The sequence below is a fragment of the Ahaetulla prasina genome, chromosome 3, assembly GCF_028640845.1.
Source record: "Ahaetulla prasina isolate Xishuangbanna chromosome 3, ASM2864084v1, whole genome shotgun sequence".
NCBI lineage: Eukaryota > Metazoa > Chordata > Lepidosauria > Squamata > Colubridae > Ahaetulla > Ahaetulla prasina.
In genome coordinates, this window is record NC_080541.1 from 127,895,418 (window position 1) to 127,915,974 (window position 20,557).

At 35.1% G+C, this 20,557-nt stretch overlaps 1 protein-coding gene across 3 annotated transcripts in view; it reads left to right on the forward strand.

The window, feature by feature from the left end:
• The window catches only part of SWT1 (SWT1 RNA endoribonuclease homolog), a 39,264-nt gene that overhangs the window by 1,590 nt on the left and 17,117 nt on the right, over nucleotides 1-20,557 (forward strand). The window contains exons 2-13 of one of the 3 annotated variants that reach the window (XM_058174413.1): nucleotides 1,176-1,248; nucleotides 4,876-4,931; nucleotides 5,752-6,505; nucleotides 7,513-7,572; nucleotides 8,732-8,861; nucleotides 8,981-9,079; nucleotides 11,149-11,337; nucleotides 13,088-13,181; nucleotides 14,215-14,357; nucleotides 14,645-14,761; nucleotides 16,513-16,655; nucleotides 18,679-18,817. In XM_058174413.1, coding sequence (XP_058030396.1) covers nucleotides 1,192-1,248; nucleotides 4,876-4,931; nucleotides 5,752-6,505; nucleotides 7,513-7,572; nucleotides 8,732-8,861; nucleotides 8,981-9,079; nucleotides 11,149-11,337; nucleotides 13,088-13,181; nucleotides 14,215-14,357; nucleotides 14,645-14,761; nucleotides 16,513-16,655; nucleotides 18,679-18,817 — 1,981 coding nt within the window. In that variant the 5' untranslated portion in view covers nucleotides 1,176-1,191. Of the gene's footprint in view, nucleotides 1-1,175; nucleotides 1,249-3,577; nucleotides 4,102-4,875; nucleotides 4,932-5,751; nucleotides 6,506-7,512; nucleotides 7,573-8,731; nucleotides 8,862-8,980; nucleotides 9,080-11,148; nucleotides 11,338-13,087; nucleotides 13,182-14,214; nucleotides 14,358-14,644; nucleotides 14,762-16,512; nucleotides 16,656-18,678; nucleotides 18,818-20,557 lie in introns of those variants that run through there. The other 2 variants (XM_058174414.1, XM_058174415.1) reach the window with 2 other exon arrangements.

Genomic DNA, 20,557 nt, shown 5'->3' on the forward strand with positions numbered 1-20,557 from the left:
GCTATAGATAGCTCAAGCCTTTTTTCACTTTGGGGCATATAGTAATGTTGCTGCAGTTTTCATACATATAAAAACAAAATCTCATGTCTTTTTCCTAATTGTTTTTTCATTAATCCCCCCCCCAAATCTCCGGTTCCAATTGTACTTTAACCTTTAAAATCTTCTTTAATTAAAGCATATATTTGCATCCAAAATGTTAAACATCCACCAAACATCTCTTCATGTTCATACATTTCCAGCAAAGATTTGAAATACATTCTAGACAATTTCTCTATTGACAAATACAAATACCAGTGACACATCATTTTATAAAAATCATTTTATAAAAAAATTGTCTTAAGCCTAGAAGATAAGGTAAATTTCAGTCCCTTTAACCACATATTTTTCCATTGGTCTATTTGTATATTATAGTCCAAAATTTTAGCTCAGTTCATCATTCATACTTTCACTTGCTTTTCTTCTTTGTCATATGTCAATAAACATTTATAAATTTTAGCAACACTACATAATTTAGTAATCAGTACATAATTCTATTTCAAATTTCGTCTTTGTTCAAGACCATAATATCTTGTATGCACTATAAACCTTTCTCTTAATGGTATGGACATAGCCTCCTTATGTCCATCACCCAAAAATAAGTTCATCTAGATTCATAATTTTTACATTTCATGACATTAGGTGCTTACAAGAATGCTGATTCAGTTTTTTACATTCACATATTTATAATGTACTAAGTAATAATATATATCAAGTAACTAACATATGAGCATACAAAAGATTATATCCTTGTTTTCTCTCCTTCACCACCTCTTTTCTTTATAATTGTTATCAATTCATTTGTATTACATTAAATTTCAAATTAAACTTAAAATAAAAGTCAGAGATATTCCACTACAGTATTCACTGCTTAAATTAGGAATATCCAACCTATCTGGAGCTTTTGTACTTCACATAACTCCTTGGAAAACTATCTAAGCATACTTGGTCCCCAAAGTGCTTTCTCAAGAGACAACTGGACTTCTTGGATGAGAAGCGAAACATCTTCAAAGAAAAACCAAAAACTCCAGTTGCCTCTTGAAAAAGCACCTTTGGAACCACCATGACCTGGATAACTGAGAATCTCCATAGACATTTAAACATACTTATAATTAAGACTGTAATACATTTTTTTCCAGATTTTCAGACCTAAGCATGTCAAAAAAACACAAAAAGAAATCCAGTCAAAAGGATGACACCTTGCATAAAAAGGTAAGAAAATATAGCTATTACCTTTATATTAGCTGAGGAACTGTCTCAACCCCAGTGGGATTGGCCCATCCCACTTCTGCTGGCAGAAGGGGCATGGTGTGGATCCTGTTAACCAAGGAATTTGGTTACAAGAGAAAAGCCTTTCTGCAATGAAAGCTGCCATCAGGAATTTCATTCCCCTCAAAGTGAGACCCTCTCTCACTCTCTTGACCCTTTGTAAAGGTCTTAAACCTGGTTCTGTCAGTTGACCTGGGGCCCAGAGAGGGGTGTGTTAGCCTGGAGGTGATTACTGGATTAATAGAAGATCTGACCTCCACTTTATTGTATATTTCCTGCTGCCTTACTATTTCTTGTTAATGTATTTATTGTTTGCTGTTTCAGTCTTTGATACTATGATTTTATTAGATTGTAAGCCACTCAGATTTGTGTGACAGCAAGATGGGCAGCAAATAAATTTAATAAATAATAACAATAAGGTTTAGAGTTTTCATTGCATAAAAAAGAATGAAAATGTTAAGATGACACCGTAAATGATACATGATCAATAATTAATGATATGGTATATGATCAGTGATTAATGATAATATTCAGTCTTTATACCATGTTTGCAGTATTAAAATATGGATAATCTGCTTTTGTTCTATCTTGGATATAACTGAAGTCAATACAGCATTTTATTACATAACAGAATTAAACATAACCCACCTGAAGTGTTATGCTTTGTGCCAGGGGTGAAATCTAAAAATTTTCCCTACCAGTTCTGTGGGCATGGCTTAATTGGTGGGCGTGGTTTGGTGGTCAGATGACTGGGTGGGTGTGGCCAATAACAATAAATAATAAAAAAATAAACAAAGTATACAAACAATAAGAGGTACCAAAAACCAACTTTCACACTTTACACACACACAACACAACACAACACAACTGACTGACACACACAACGTAAAAGCAGCTGCACTTCACCCAAAATGGCCCCTGCAACAAGCAGGAACCTCACACAGCCACAAAAAGCTCAAAAATCAACTTTCACACTTTACACACACACAACATAACACAACACAACTGACTCTCTCTCTCACACACAAACACACACACAAAATGCCACATACAGCTTTGTGAGATTTTGTGTGTTTGTGTAGAGTGAAACACTACAGAAATACACCAAATCTCAGAAAGCTGCACAAATAGTTTATTTTATTATTTTATTTTATTAATATTTTTTTAGATCAGGGGTCTCCAACCTTAGTAACTTTAAGGTTTGTGGACTTCAATTCCCAGAGTTCCTCAGCCAGCAAAGCAGGCAGATTCAGTTGCTGACTGAGGAGATGGATTGCAGGCAGGCAGATTCAGTGGCTAGCTGATGCAACTGATATAAAGCCTGGCTTTCCCAGCCGGAAAGGAGCAGTAATAAGGTAAGTGCTTCATCACAGCCCAGAACCTCTTAAAAGGAGGTTTTCTACAAGCTCTTCGGCTGAAGAGCTTGTAGAAAACAAGTTTTTAAGGTTCTGGTGATAAGGAACTCAGCTGGGATGCCAGAGGAGCCTTTAAAAAAAAATTTTTTTTTACAACCTTTTCAGCCGAAGCGGTTGTTAAAAAAAAATCTTTTAAAGGGTTCTGACAATCTCAGCTGAGCCGCGGGATCATCAAAGGCTTTTTTTTTATTTTTAAAGGCATGTTTTCAGCTGAAGAAAAACTGCTTTTAAAAGTAAAAAAAAAACCCTCTGATGATGGCGCGGCTCAGCAGAGGCAGGGGGCGGAGCCAGGGATTTTTGCTACCGGTTCTCCGAACCACCTGCCGCCATCGCTACTGGATCGGGCAAGCTGGTCCAAACAGGGAGCATTTCACCCCTGCTTTGTGCTTTTTCCCCACATCAGTTACTTCTTAATGCTTTAAAACTGAACAGAGATGGGGCAAGAAGTTTTATTCTCTAGGAATTAGGAGAACATGTAAGCGTGGCCAGTTTATATACACACAAAACTGCAGGCCAGAAAGCTGCAAAAGACATGATGTGGTCCAGTGTTTAGGTAACTGTTGTAGAAGAATAAAGGACTTTTCCTAGAACATTTTTATTTTTAAATATTTAAAAATAAAAATGTTCTAGGAAAAGTCCTTTATTCCAGGCTTTTCAGATGCGGAACAGAATTTAGATTACATTTTATTTTTTGAGTATACTTGAATAAAAATACAAGAAAAGTACCATTAGGTTCTCAGATTGTGCCAAGGAGAGGGAGTTTATAAAGCCAAATAGGTAAACAAAAATTGAAGCATAAGCATCTAATTTTTCTATTTCCCATGGTGGGTTCATGATGTAAATAGGTATATAGGATAGAGCAAATATGAAAAGTCAGGAGAATTGAAAATTATTTTTGAGTGCTGGTGAACTTTTGTTCATAACAAATGCAAAATTTGCAAAGCAGCAGTTTGTAGTGGCAATGGAGAAGCCATTGTAATTTCAAGGAGTTTACTGACTCATTTTGATTTCTCCTTCATATTAAGAAAAGTCTAGAATTTTGTAGTTTGCTCTGAGCAAGCATGCTTTGGTTTTTTTTACTCTTGTTGCTGAATAAAGGAGAAAGCGGGGGAGCTTCACATACGGTAGCTTCAAAGATTTTCTCACTATGAAAGATTCTTGCTTTCCATCCCAGAGTCACATGCCATCCAGTCAAGGTCAGATTTTACAGTCTCCTGACCAAGTTTTGATAAAAACCTTGGGATTGTTGTTGGTTATTGGGAGCTTCTGCACAGACCTTTGCATTGGTTACTGTGGAAATTTGCCACCCCTTAGTTATCTCTGCAGTCATTATTAAGAAGCTCCTGGCAGCTTTTAAGAGATCGGAGACTCATATTACGTGGTATGTATACTTTTTATGTTATACTTTTAAATCTGTTTGCTTGAGTTAATAATAAAGCTTAAAATCCCTTTATTCTCTGGTATGCTTATTGTCTCTGGATCACCAAAAAACCCCCACCAAATACCTGGGAATCTGCTCAGTGCCCTGACGCTTGACAAAAAGTGTTAGACAGAAGTTCTAACTTCTTGAAGCAGTATGTTTATGCATACTATATGAGGACCATGAAACATTTGATCTAAATAGACAAAGAGTATCAATCTTCAGGCTTTAATGTTAAATTGTAACAGTGAGTCGTACTAGTTAAACTTTTGCAGAAATTGAAGGACAGCAAGATTAGAAGACTCTTACTCAGTATTTAGGCTACAAAATAGTACTTATTTCTACCATACACTGAACATCTGTAGGAACTGACATCACAAATGCAAATTGTGCAAAGAAAAAGTTACCAAAACATATGGAATAATATAAATAACAATAATCAAGAAATAGTTACTGTTGAATCTTAATTGAAATTTTATGAAGTGGTATGTGCAGGCCCCTGGAGATTAATGGAGATTACTGTTAATATGGTACAAAAAAAACAAAGTGAAAGAGAAAATTATAGAAGCAATAATAATCTAACAGATATTGTATCCTGTACCTGACTTTGAGGAAAGAATGATGCATATAATATAGTGAAATTCCATGCAATTTTGCTCTCCCTATTGTGAAAGATTATTTCTTTAATATAAGAAAACACACATGCTTATAAATAAATATTTCTTATTCTTTCAGAAACCAGAATCAGCAGAAATTGGGAACAGACATGCAAAAGAACAGCTGGACCAAAGGTAATATTTTTCTTTGATAGAAAGAATGAAACTGTTGATATTTTGGAAATTGAAAAATCTAAATGGGCTACAGTACAAAGAACAACACTGCTTGAAATCTATTGATTAATTTGGAATCTTTGATTGGATCATATTAATTGCCTGACTTTTAATGAATTAAATTATGGAGAAAATGATACTCCTGTAATAATCCCCAGTGCACCAATTTTATAGTTTTTTAAAACTTTTTCTTTTATTACTTTGCCTAACTGAACTTTACTTGTACTATTGTTCCATTATTGGGGAAAATTGCCAACTGTTTTTAATTTTATTTGTAACCTCATTATATTTGAGATTGTGTTGTTATGTTGCCATAAGCAAAGAAAATAACCTATGGAATGCTCTTTCTAGATGCCATGGCTAATAGAGATAGGCATCCATTGCATATCCTCAGCTATATGATAATACTTACGTCATTTGTAATTTACATATGAGAATTCTTATTCCTAATGTAGCAACATGATATTCTTTGGATGTTTTCAATTTTAGTTCTTATAAGATCAAACTCTCATATGGGATTATAGTTTAAAATAACTGGAGGATGCTTGTAATTTAGAATTAATTTTTAGAATTAGATTAAGTATTTAATTTTGAGGGGATTAATAATTTTATAACACGCTACCTGTCACATTTTCTGTATGTATCAATAATCTATTGATAAGTTCAGATTTTTCTCTTAACATTTCCTATTAAATAAAAGATTGGATTATTTTAAAAATCCACAGTTTACCTTCCACAGTCTTAACTTTCTTTAAAGTGATTTTTAATGATGTTTTCACAGAGTGAGTGGTGCTGGATATGTGAAAGCAAAAATGAGTTTGGATCTCAAAAATTCTGGTAAAGGACTCGAAGGAAAGCTATCAAAAGACTTACAACCCATTAATAGTGCTTTAATACCTCTTGAAGAGCGTGAAAAGATCACTATGCAATTTAAAGCCACAGCTAATATTGGTGAGAAAAGAAGCATTATGGAGCCTATAGTTGTCTTCTCTCGTAAAGAACAGTCTGGCATGAGTGGCAGTGATCCTGATGACAAAAAAAGGAAGAAGTTGTCACATGATTTGGGGATCATAAACATCAAAGAGAAGGATAAAAAAAAAGATAAAATGGAGAGCACCAAGTTGAAAAAAGTAATTATAAAACATATAATGGAGGAATTCAAGGAAACCACGAAACCTGCAGAATGTTCTTTCCTACATAAAAAACCCCCACTAAGATTGAGTGAATTCACCAAGAAAATGAACTGTACCAAAACCCAGAATGTTCCAAGTTTACCTTTTAGTTTCACAGATTCTAAAGTGCACATGCAGGCTTGCAACAAAGATAATCTTGAAAAAGAGAAGCATCTTTCTTTAGAACTTTCCAGCAAAAATGGTAAAGAAGTCAAATGCACACTCTCGTATCATCTGGCAAAGCTCCCCAAATGTTGGAAGTATAAAAATGAAGAACCAACACCTACTGATTCAGAGAAGAATATTTGTAATTCAAGGATTCAAGGAAATGAATTTGAACCTGTCACATTTCATTCAAGTTGGGTAAAGTAAAAAAATATATATCATGAGATATGAAACGGTACTTTTGCTTTAGTTGAAATCTCTTATGGGTTTTTAAATAATTTTCTTTTTTTTTTTTTTTTTTTATTAAAATAGTTTTACAACAATTAAATTTTTTCCCCCTCCCCCCCTCCCTCCTAAACCCCCCTCCCCCCCCCCGGACTTCCCGGAGCAAACACAAGGTATAGTTCCTTAAACAAAACATTCATACATTAAATTTTTAAAATCTAACACAATTATAATCTTTCTCTCTCACATAACCTGACTTCTTCCATTAAAATCAAAAATAACATCCTTCATTCAAAAGCAATCCGAAATTTCTTAATCTGATATCTATTTTGAATATAATCAATCCAGTTCTTCCATTCATTTAAATATTTTTCTTGAGTACTGTCTTTCAAGAAGGCTGAGATTTTAGCCATCTCAGCCAAATTGGAAACTTTCAATATCCATTCTTCTATTGTAGGTAATTCTTTTTTCTTTTTTTTTTTCGTTTTTAAATAATTTTCATGGGCTGATAATGTAAGAATATAGGGAACGGCTCCTTAAATAGTCAAGGAGTTTTTGCTTAGACAGTTTATCAATAAAAGTGGTTCATTCTTTCACTTCATAAACCAATGAGGAAGATCCTAACTTCCAAACACTACTGAAATTCAGATTGACCAAATATAATGAAGACATTGAGCAGAGGATGTATAGTGTAGTAAATATTGGAAAACAGATTAAGTTAAGACTAGGGCTGCTTAAAAGTGATGAATAAAGACAAATTTTGAAGTAGAAATGCAAGCAGACTAGTGTGGGTTAAATATGAGAAGAAATTAATAATTCTTCAATAATAAAATGAAAAACCAAAAATATTTTCTGAAAGTTTAATAAAGTTTCCCTAGTTCCTCTGGCATCATTTTTCTTCCTTTCAAAATTGTTTCAGATTCAAAGTAAAATTCTAACTGTTAAATTAATAGCTAAGTACATATATATCTCTGTTACAGAGTTCCAAATCCTCATGTTCTTCCCTTGAAAACATCGAAAATACAGATGTGGACCAAGAGGTTAGAAATTGTTTTATCAGCATTCCCTAAATGCAGTTTTTAGTTCATACTAGCTGAAGTTTATATTGTTGTTTTGCTCATATTGATTCTGTTTGTTCTTACCCATTCTAATATATGCTAATAACACATACTTAGATACTGGATTTTTATTATCTAATCCTAAGGTGCTCGCAGCTACTTTACAATCACAATTAAAGCTTTAAAATGGAAGCAGTATATAAAACTATAAAGCGTATAAACAACAAAAGCAGCGATAGCAAAAACAAATTAAAATTTACACTGCAGAAGAAATGCATGAAAATTCTATACCTCTTATGAGATCATTGCAGAAGTTCGCAGACATATATGTACCTCGGGGTGAAGTGGGAGGGTGGAATGGATAACTGGGAGGAATCCAAAAGTGCTGTAGCCTAATGGGGACTGAACATATTCATTGGTCAAGGTACAGTATCCAAAAGTAATGATGAATGAACATACTTGTTCATACTTCTATCTGAAGCTAGATAGAAAATGAACGAAAAGTCCCAACATAACATTTTATTTATTTATTTATTTATTTGATTTCTATACCGCCCTTCTCCCGAAGGACTCAGGGCGGTGTACAGGCAAGAATAAAACAGACGGTACAATATACAAATTATTTTGAACTTGATAGTGAAACCTGTATGAGTTCTTGCCACCATGTTTATTTAAACAATATAAATAATACACAGTTAAGAGAAGTTGTACTAGTTTGATTCCAGTCAAACAGAATCAGGATTTGAATTGGCTAATTCCCTTCTTAAATGTGTGCAAACTGGAATTCTTGGAGAGGGAAATGAAAATTAGGGGAAAGAAAGTATCTTACCTCAATGTATCAAGATATATAGACAGGTTTCATGCAGGTTTGTTAGACCTTTTTGAAAAATCTTTTCAGTGAGAACAATTTTTACTCATTGTCATTAGTATTATACATTTATTTTCCCTTCTGTATCATATTCATCTACCACCTAGGTGGAAAGTGTAAGATAAGGAGTAGTATCTTCCCTCTCTCCTACCCACCCACACAGCTGGAGCAGTGGATAGACAGTAATAAAGAAGGAAAAGCAGCAAGAACTGGGATTGCTTCCTTATCTCCTGTTTAAGATACCAACTCATGATTTTACAATTACTTTTATAGATGCAGATTGTAGAAGACTTACATGCAGCTCGCATTGAGAAGAAGATGGATCTGCCTGTCGTGCAGGCTTGTGGAGAGTTAACTTGCATGGAAATAGATCTTGCAGATGATGAATCACATATATCCTCTAGTAAGCTTATCTATGTTAGGTGTTTTCTGCTGCTTCTCCATTAACAGGGCAATGGGAGGAAGAAAATAAATGAAAGATAAAGTCACTTATCAAATTATATTTTTCTTCTTTTCTAATAGATATTTTCTCTGGGTTGAATACTTTGATTGTGATTGATACTAATATAATGATCAGCCATTTGACATTCATCAAATCTTTGAAGAATGCAACTATCCCAGGTATGTATGGATTTATCTCGTTAACAAGCCTTGATCAAGTACATCTTATCTGAAAGATGTTGCTTCTCTATTACCTGCCACATCTTTTTTCAATCTGAAAACTAAACTTCAGCCCCAAATGTTATAGCAGATAGTTTCATTTCATGAACAACTTTAGACCTTTTTCTTTTAAATTGCCCTTAATAAAGCAATATAACATGATACGATGTAAGTATGTGTAAATTTTATTATTTTGCTTATTGACCACTTGTACAAAACAGGTGAAATCTACTTATCTTCCCTACCAGTTCGGAAGTACACCCACCCTCTGCACATGTGCCAACCCTTCTGCGCACCAACCCTCTGCACATGTGCCAACCCTTCTGCGCTTGTGCAAAGGGTAAAAAACAGGTTACTTCCTGGTTAAAACCAGGAAGTAACGACGACTAGCCAGGTGGGCGGAGCCTCAAGCCGCCATCGCTATCGGTTCTCCGAACCATCAGCCATCATCGCTACCAGCTCTGCTGAACTGGTCTGAACCAGAAGCATTTCACCCCGGTACAAAATGTACTGAAGTAGCAGACATCACACAAAGTTAATCATCAATTTGATTTCAAACAAAAAAAGCTAGCATTTTTATTGGCTTACTTACTTTCATAACAGCATGTTTACTAAGTGTCTCATATGCTTGGAGAATATCTATTGTGTATTATGATTCAACAAACAATTGTGCAGTCATTTAAAACAAGATTCATAAAGCTTGTTAGGATCAGCCCTCTTCAAAACATTGAAAACAGGCAAGTCATTAGGAAGGCTTGTGTAGCTGCTTATCAGAACTCTCTCTGGTAATTTGCAGGTCCATGCACAGACATTTCCACCTGTTGTGTGCCAGCAAAGTAAATCATAAAATATTTAACTTGCACAAATAATATTGCAAAGTTCATTCTGTAAACACTCTGTGATCTTGTAGTTAACAAGTATTTTACTTTAACTTTTATCCTCTCATAATCAGTGTCATCTTAGCAATGGGAATTACATGCGAACACAGGTAGGCCTAGACTTACAATCACAATTGAGCCCAAAATTTCTGTTAAGTGAGCTTTGCTTCATCTTTTGACCTTTCTTGCCACAGTTGTTAAGTGAATCATTGCAGTTGATAATTTACTAACCCAGTTGTTAAAGATCTGGCTTCCCCATTGACTGCTTGTCAGAAAGTCTCAAAAAGTGATCACATAACACTGGAACACTGCAATGGTGATAAATATGAACCAGTTGCCAAGCATCTGAATTTTGATCACATGATCATTGGGATGCTGCAAAGGTCGTAACTCTGAAAAATGGTCGTAAGTCACTTTTTTCAGTGCCATTGTAACTTTGAATGGTCACTAAATGAACTGTAAGAAAGATGCTGAATTGTGGAAAACTTGTAGTTTCTGGTCATAACACTATCCTTTCTAGATTGAAAATAATCAGTGTGAGTGCATTTATTTAACATGTTAAGAAAATTACTTTTTCTTTTTTTGGAAAATTAAAGAGAAGTAATAGAATACTGAACTAGTTAAAATCTAATTTAGCAAAATCATATAGTGGTCTGAGTTTTGAATTGAATAAAGGAAATTTAGCAGTAGATATAATTGAGAATGATAAGATGCCTCACCAAATTTTTCTAAATTATATATTTATATTCATGCTGCTAATTTTTTCATCTATTTGGCTATGTATCTGAGGAAGATTGTTTTAAATATAATGATTACCTGTTCGTTTTCATTTTGTTCCCAGACTTTCAAGGAAACATAAAGCATCTGGCAACAAACAAACAAACAAAAAAATCCAAACATACACAAAGAAAATAGTTTGGAACTAAACAGATTTTTTTTCCTTTCTCTGGAAATTATAATTATGAGAATCAACAGATAAGACAGGGATTTGGAAATTAGAGAATAAATATAGAAAACAAGAGAATTAAGGGAACATTTTGCATAGGAATATAGATTATATAGAATATAGAATATATGCAACCACAAATGCATTTTTTTTCTTTTAAGAACTTTGATAATTTTTGACAAAAATGCTATTTTTCTCTTAATTAGGCATAGGCAAATTTTTGCTATTAATTCCCTGGGTAGTTCTGCAAGAACTGGACAACTTAAAGCGAGGGAAGATATTGGAAAACGTTAGGCAAAAAGCAATCCCTGCAGTTCACTTTATCTATACGTGCCTGAAAAATCAAGATCCAAAGTTGTGGGGTCAATCCATGCAGCTTGCTTCTCAAACATCACGTAAGTCATTATAGAAATAGTCACAGTTTTGTTCTTATTCTTAGATCTCTAATACCTTCAGTAAGTGCACCTACTTGATAATAAACCCCATTCCAACAGAAATAATTCCATCAGAAATGAAAATATTGAGGATGAATTTTTGTATGCCTATTTCCTTCTCTTGTCTAAAATAATGCCAAATATTGGCTGCTTGCTATGAAGTCAGTGATGCAATTTCCAAGACCATCCCTTAGCCACCCGCCTTCCTAGTTGCGATGCATGGATGTATCTACAAAATGATTAATTCTCCCCATCAACCAGCAGGTGCAAGGAGAGACTCAAAGGATTAGTTTTCTACACCTACTATAATTTCCTCCTAAGAATGTTTGTGAGTCCCAAAGACTTAAGAACCAGTGAAACACAAGTAGCAAGTGTCTTGGAGTTTACTGCTCATTATAAAGTGCTCCCAGCCAAATGCTAAATAATATAAATCACAGGTATAAATTGGCTCAGGGGAAGCAATTTATTTTTATTAGTTTATCATTGTCATCAACAACAGCAGCAGCATTTTATGATTTCTCCACCTGCTTATGGTGGCTGAAAGAAGAGAATTAAATTTTAAAAAGAGATAATTTAAAAGATAGGTAAAATACATAAGGCAGTAAGATTATTGTTATTCAAAATAATAAAATAAATTTTATAATAAAAATTTATTATTTCTTTTATTACAAAATAATAAAAGAAACTATGTATCTTAATGCTTTTTAAAAAGAGACATAGAAACTGCGGATCAGTTCTACAATAAATACATGCTATCACATCAAGAGAAGGCTGAAAGTAGTACAGCTTTTAACATCTGTAATATCAGTCTTTCCGATAGCTTGGCCCTAAGTTGCTTAGTGCTTTAAACCAATACTTTAAATTAAGCGTGGTAAGAAGCAGCACCATCTTTCTGTATAGACGTAACAGGAACATGTACCATGCAGTGGGGTTGTTGCTACATTTGTGCGCCATTTGAAGCTTTTGGATGCTTTACAGCACAGGTGTCAAACTCCCAATGTCATGTCATCATGTGATGTATCGTGACTTTCCCCCCCTTCACTAAACGGGGTAGGCATGGCCAGTGTGTGATGCATTTAGCCCATGGGCCGCAAGTTTGACACCGCTGCTTTACAGCAATGTATCTTTGAAATAATCAGCCTATGACCAGGAGGCTTATCCCCTGAGATTAACAAGGTCGCTATCTGCTTAGCCTTCCTGAAGGCCTTGAAGATCTGACTCTTCCCTAGACATTGAACTAGGATGAGAGTTGAGTGAATGTGCATTTGGGATAGGAGTGTTACACTGCCTGGGTTTTGTGTAATGGTTTTAATTTTGTCTGTTATTGTGAATCATGGTTTATTCATCAAAATGAGCTGCTGTCTATTTTAAATACAATATAACAATCATATTTACCAGCTTTAATTGGTGGAATTAATTGAGAAGGTAACCTCTATTCTGGTCAAGTTTGTGTTCTCTTTTGAGTAATGTTTCCTTCTGAGTATTGGCGCTTCACTTTTGCATTGCATTGTGTAATGTTACATTACGTTACATTATTCTCAAGACAGAGCTGAAGAAAACTCTTAATAAATACTGAACATCAGGAGCACAGAGGATAATTGTAAATGAAGAATGCCACAAATATAAAATATTTTTCTTGCCTCTTGCTGTTTGTTCATCAGCCAATCCTTTTAGAACGTGACACTGTAATCTCTTGTTTCTGAATTTTCAGAAAGTTTCAGTACTGAGAACAATGATGATCGTGTGTTACAATGCTGCCTTCAGTATCAGAATCTCTATCCTCAAGCTGAAGTAATCTTGCTGACGTACGTTTTTGGTGTGGCTTTCTAATGGAGGATCTAAATTTCATTAACAGGGCAATAAGTGCACAATCATTTTAAATACATTTTATTTTTAAAAAGTAATGCAGTTACTGATTTTTCTCAGCAGTATCCCTTTTTAAAAACACCTTGGGAACTACAGGTAGTCCTCAACTCGCAGCCAGTCATTTAGCAACCATTCAAAGTTATAATGGCACTGAAAAAAAGTGATCTATGATGGGTCCTCGCACTTATTATAACCATGGTAGCATCTCCATGAACTCATAGTCAAAATTTGGGTGCTTGGAGATCAGCATGTATTTATGATATTTACAGTATCCCAGAGTCACGTGATTGCCAGTTGTGGCCTTCCCCACTGGCTTCTGACAAGCAAAGTCAACCATGTGAGTCATTTAACTGTAGTTGTTTGCTTAACAATTGCCTTAGGAATGAACATTCTGGCTGTAATTATGGTGGTAAGTCAAGGACTACCTGTATGTAGATCGATGTCATATAGTGGCAATATACACTCTTTAACTGGAGATGACTATTTCTCAGACAAAGAAGTTAGCAGATTGTTGTTAGAAATAAAACTTTGTTTTAGAACTATTGTCCTTCATTTCACTGAAGAGCAAGTACTACACTGCTGTTTCAAACAATCCAAACATACAGATACGTATACGCTTATATAGGAATTTGGGGGATTCTGAGTAAAGAGGGAGGAGTTTTTTCCAATTAGAGCTTCCAGAATCCTAATTCTTTGAAAACAGAATTTTGCAAGTTCAACTTCTACAATTGCTTGTGGAAAGTTTATTTTAAAATGGTTTGAAACAGGTATTGAGAGATTTACCAGCTCATGTAACACAGAGATAAGGTATTTTAAGTTATAGTTCATTGAATATATGTATTTAATGTTCACCCATCATCTAAGCCAAAATCATATTCATTATATCATAGCTCAGCATTATGGCTACATTGAACTGTCTTCCTTTTCCCAAGAAAGCAAAACTAGGTGTGTTTATTTGTATTTCTTTAATAGGGATGATAAAAATTTGTGCAACAAATCCCTAGTGAGTGAAATAAAGGCATATAGTAAAGCAGATGTAGTTGCTGCATTCCAGAAAATGACTCCAAAGGGCACAATTATTAGTGAAGATACTTCCAATAACAAATGGGAAAAAGGTTGGTTTTTCTTTATATATTTGCATGACACTACTGGCCTACAAGACAATTAATTGAATAAGTGCCTCTGAATTCTGTGTGGTTTATTTCCAGGTACTGTAAATGTACAATTTTGCAACCTAAAACTGAAAAATAGCTTTTTAAAAAAATGAGTCATAAAATAACTTCCCAAATCATCATCACTGATGAAATGCCAGCATTACTCTAAAGTATATGGCACATTAAAATCTACCTCCAGCTGGATGAAAATTCTTAATTGACTTAATGTTTTTGTGCTTCTAAATCAGGGTCCCCAAACCCCCAGGCTGCAGCCCATTCAGAATCAAGCTGCGGAAATGGCGGATGCATGATGGAACCATCCCTTCAACCCCCCACTTCAGCTGCCAGTCTGCAAAGCTGGAAAGGTTAGGGACTGCTGTTTTAAATGGCTATTAGCCACTAAAGAAATGGTACTTGTTATGTATAGGGAAGAAACAATTTGAAAGTTTATCAGACTAGTTGCAATGAATTGGTTGGAGAAATAATTTATATTTTGGTGTCAGTAGAGTTCCTCAGTTAAGTTGAGGAACCACAGAAGAGTTTTGATATGCAAATAGGGAGAGTATAAGAGAACATTTGAATATAGTAGTTTTCTATGATAATGATCTATCACTATTGTTGTATGTACACTGAGAGCTTATGCACCGGAGACAAATTCCTTGCTTGTCTAATCACACTTGGCCAGTAAAGAATTCTAATTCTAATTTCAGTTTGGAAGAACTTGGGCAGTGTGATTATTTTTATTTTTATTTATTTATTTGTCACAACAGTATATATAAGCATCAGCATGAAATAACTATACAATATATAGGCATATATATAACCATAAGCATGAAATAACTATACGAATTGGATACAATCAAAGGGAACATTAGGACAGGAACGGTAGGCATGCTGGTGCTCTTATGCTCTTACAGACCTCTTAGGAATGGGGTGAGATCAATAGTAGATAGTCTTTGGTTAAAGCTTTGGGGATTTTGGGAAGAGACTACAGAGTCAGGTAGTGCATTCTAGGCACTAACAACTCTGTTACTGAAGTCATATTTTCTGCAATCAAGATTGGAATGGTTCGCATTAAGCTTAAATCTATTGTGTGCTTGTGTATTGTTGCTATTGAAGCTTAAGAAGTCTTCAGCAGGAAGGACATTGTAACAGATCATTCTATGAGTTAAATTCAGGTCATGTCGAAGGCGGTGGAGTTCTAAATTTTCTAAACCCAGAATTTCGAATCTGCTAGCATAAGGTATTTTGTTGTAATCAGAGGAGTCGAGAACTCTTCTTGTAAAATATTTCTGGACTCGCTCAATTGTATTTATGTCAGAAATGAGGTGTGGGTTCCAGACAGGCGAGCTGTATTCAAGAATTGGTCTAGTAAATGTTTTCTTTGCTCTGGTTAGTAGCGTAATCTTTCTGGAGAAGAAGCTACGCAAGATTAAGTTTACAACTCTTAAAGCCTTTTTTGCGATGTAGTTGCAGTGGGCTTTGTCACTTAGATCATTTTTTATTTTATTTATTTATTTATTTATTCGATTTTTATACCGCCCTTCTCCCGAAGGACTCAGGGCGGTGTACAGCCAAAAATAAAAACAAACAATACAATATACAATTTAAAATACAAATTAAAAAACTTATTTTATAATTGGCCTAAAAAACTTTAAAATATATAAAACTAAAATTTGATATGAAAAACTCCAAGGTCTTTAATGGGATGAGGGTAATCAACAAGGCAATGTCCATCGAGCTTGTATTTAGTGTTCTGATTCTTTTTTCCAGTGTGTAACCAGAGCATTTGCTGGTTGAGCATTTGCTGGTTGAGATTTGGAGTTGCCAAGTTTTTGACCATTCCGACACAAAGTCAAGGTCTTTTTGAAGGGTAGCTGTATTGTATTATCAGGGTATCATCCAACAGGACTGGGAAGTATTTCAGTTTTCAAAGCAAAAAGTTCTGTTGGCATACAAAACAGTCTGAACAGCACTAGCCTGCACCTCCTTTCACCACATAGATCTTTTCTCGGGATCATGTACAAAGGATGCTTATGGCCTCATTATGTTTATCCCTAATGCACTGGAACTGTAATTAAATTGAAACATTAAACTTGGTTTTGCTCATGAACAGATAAATACCCCAAGAAGACTGAAACGAGTTCTACTAATCGTCTTTCAGAAATTATTTTTGATATGGAAAAAAGCTTGGGAGATGTTTTATCTTCTATTTTAGAAACAGAATTGAAGATTGCTTTTGGAGATCTATGGATTGAGGTGAATATTTTCCAATATTCAAAAGAAATTTAGGTCTTCCAATTAGGAAGTCACGTGTAATGAATGCATCAGTGCTTCTTACATATACTTACGTACTTATATACATTCTGACTACAATTTTAGTTATAACCTATTATATATTATTAGGAATTCCTTGGCATTTTGGGATCCTGCTTCTTCTATAAGCAGAAAAGGCAAGGATCATTTGATAGGGCTGTTTCTGCTAGCCACAAGGCTGATAGGTTCCTTCCACCCCCACCCCCCCTTTTGTGTGTGTGTGTGTGTGTGTGTGATGACAGCTTCGCATTATTATTTTCACTTTATGGCATTTAAATTGTTTAATATTTTTAGATTCTAGTTTTTATATTTAAATGCTGTTTCCCTCTATTAGATCTCTTAGTATCAAACTTTGAAATGCATCTTGTTGGCACGTTTGCCATGTAAGGCTCTAATACAGTATCCTCAAGTCACTTTAAGAGCTCCTTCTGAAAGTTCCTTTAGAATGCTTCCATTTTACAGCAGAATTTTCTGCACATATAAGCCATTGTTACAGCTTGGGGCTGTTAATTCAAAATCCACTTCTCAAGGTAGATGCAGAATGAGAACAATTACTGTCCACAGCCTGATTCATTTATGCCAGTAGAAGAATCTTTAACCGCATTCTGTTCTAACTGTCTGTGCTTGTTTTTCTCCAGTATACTATTCCCTAAATTAGGTGTGAGCCCTAAGAGGAATAAGGAGCATGGTCAGGCTAATAGTTGCTTTCTGACCTGTTCCTTCTGTTTTTCTAAAGTAAATTCCCCTTTTCATAGGACACCAAGACATGACCCAAGCCCTATCATCCATCTTTGATACAACTTGGATGCATGCGCATAATTTTCAGATTTACATACATTAAAGAGCCATCCTATCAGGTGTTATTAATTTTTTTGAACCTGACTTCCTGGGTGTAGGGTAGCGAGGGGGAAGGTTTGGGGGACCAAAAAAGCCAAAACCTGAAATTCTGTCACAGGGAGCAAATTTGCTTGGTTGTTGCAGAGAATTAGGAAAAACAAGACCAAAAAATGATGCTAAAGTGCCTCACTGGAAGTCTGGAGTTTCACATGATTCTGGGACAGTACAACTGTCATAAATACATGCCAGTTACCAAGTACCCGACTTTTGATCACATGGCCATGGGGATGCTGCAAAAGTCATACGCCTTTTAAAAAAATATGTTTAAAAATAATTAGAATGCTCAGGTCTAACAGCTGTGCAGAAGTAACACCTTTGAAACCTTCATCAAAAATCTGTCTTCATGCTTAGTGTATTTTGGATTTTAGATAATCTGAAATTTATAAAATTAGGGTGCCAAGAAAAACTGAATCCCATGGCTTACGTAAGCAAAATGAGCAAATCGCTTAACATATATTACAAATTTGCATTCTTAATGCCGGATTTGCTTGTTGTTTAATGCTCTTCAGATTTCCTGATTCTCCATGACTGGCAAAATTCTGCCAGCTTCTTTTAGCCATCTGTGACAACTGATTTAGGTCAGTATTTTTGTAAATGACACCTTCATAGCTTAAATAAAATCTGAAAATCTCAGGAAGATGAATTTTATCCTCAATTCCACATTTTTGCCTTTTGCGTTACATGGTGTGTTGGCATACACATAGTCTTATCTTAACATACTTGCATCATGTCTTTGATAATAATACATGTTTTGAAAAATTTTGTTGACCCTTCATAGCTTCATAATCGTGATATAATGAGGGGTTACAAGCTATTGTAAAATACTCTAAGGATGAAATTAAATCCCTCTGATACAATTTGACTTTAAAGAAGAAAATAAAGTATCAGAAAAGATTGTGTTAGGTGGTATTATTAACCCCATTCCAAAATCAGATTCTATCATTTATTTTATATGTCTGTCTGTTTGTCAAAATAGGGAGGATATAATTATAGTATCCTAGCTGATGTAGGTGGCATGTTTCTAGAAAAGATACTGAAATCTGACTAGTAAATTATTTTTCTTTCTTAGGTAGTATATCATAAACCCCCTTGGACATTAGCAAATGTGTTGGAGTGTTACAAAAAACATTGGGTGGCTGTTTTTGGACTATTTATATCAAGAAGCCTTTTTTCAACTATTGAATATCTCTATGCACATCTTTGTAAAGGTAGGAGTGTTTATATTAATTTGCAAAATTACTTAGATCAAAAGGGGACAGTCATCAGTACTACAAAATATAAAGCTTGTTTTATTTTATTTTTTATTATTGATTATGTTGGTTGTACAATCTGCCAAATGTCTAATCTGGATTTCTCATTTTTGTGCACTCATTAAATCCCTCCCAAGAACTTGGGATAGGTGGATGTTATAATTTAACAATATCAAAGATACTGCCTCAGGATGTAAGCTATTCCAAGTAAAGTTGCCTTTTACACTTGATTGATGATGGTTTTGTTAATGCCAATGGTATTCAAGTGGTGCTCCATATGTTTTGGAATTGCATCCAAGGTGCCTATCACTTTTGGTACTGCCTTTTCTTCCTTTTGCCATGGTTGTCCTACTTCTATTTGCAAGACTTTGTGTTTTATTATTTTTCCAGATATTTCTCTTCTCTCTCTCTCTCTTTTTTTTTTTTTGTCTCCAGGTGTTGCAATGACCACAATCCAGACTCTTTTGTCTGTCTTATTGACAGTTATGAAGTCTGGGGTGTTATGTGACATTATGCTTATCTATTTGAATAACAAAGTTCCAGAGTACTTTAGCTTCTTCACTTTCTAATACTTGGTCTATTTTGTGGTCTAGCCATTTGATATCCTGACCATGTAATACTTTGCCTTCATGAATCTTTTCTATTTTTCAGTTGGTCTTTTTTAGGCCAGCTTGGACGCTTCCCTACTCAATAAGCCTTCATGATATATTAGTTTCAATAAATCTTCTGCACTGTCCTTCAGATATTTTTTTCCAATGCCCTTTTTTCTTCTTCAACTATCTGGTGTACTTGCAACATTCCACCCCCATCTGTGTTTCTTGGTAAACAGAGTCTATCAATTTTGCTGCCTGAAAGAAGGGCATGATTCATTGTCATTATTTTTCTGCTCTTCCTCTCTAGAGCTCCTTCAGCTTGAGTCCAATCAATTATTCCAGTTGTATATCTAATGACTGGAATTGCCCAGGTGTTAATTGCCTTGGTGGTATTTCTACCAGAGTGTTTGAACTTTAAAATTTTCTTCATTCATCTGATATATTCACTACTAAAAAAAAATTCTTGATTTTGGTGTTTTTGATATTGTTAGCCTGAAGGATGCCCACCTATTTTTATTTATTTGTTATTTATTTATTAAATTTAATTGCAACCCATCTTTTCACAAGGTGATTCTGGGTCCCCAACCCCTGGCCTTGGCCTATTTGGAACCAGGCTGCCTGACCAGTGGACCTGCATGCATGGGCGCGCAGGTCTCTTTGCAGAAGCAGCAGGCTGATGGACTTGCACACACAGCTCAGCTTGTGCAAGTTGAGCTGCGCATGCATGTGCTATCTGCTTGCATGACCCGGTTCCCCTCCCCCCACAATCTGGGCCACCAAGCTTCAAAGATTGGGGACCACTGACCTATAACATCAAAAGTGGCAAAACCATAACACCACCAATACAAAAGTATGATTAAAAGAATACAAAATTATAATTAAAACATGACAAGGGAAGGAGCAAGATGCACAGGGAGGTGGGATTTACTCTTAGTCCATCAACCACCTCCAGCATGATAATCTCCCCCTTAAGATCTTTGGCCATCTGGCAGAGCCAGGTCTTCAGGCTCTTGCGGAAGGTCAGGAGGGTGCGAACCAGTCTCACCTCAAGAGATTTCAAAAGGCCATGGCCGCAGCACAGAAGGCTCTTCTCCTGGACCCTGCC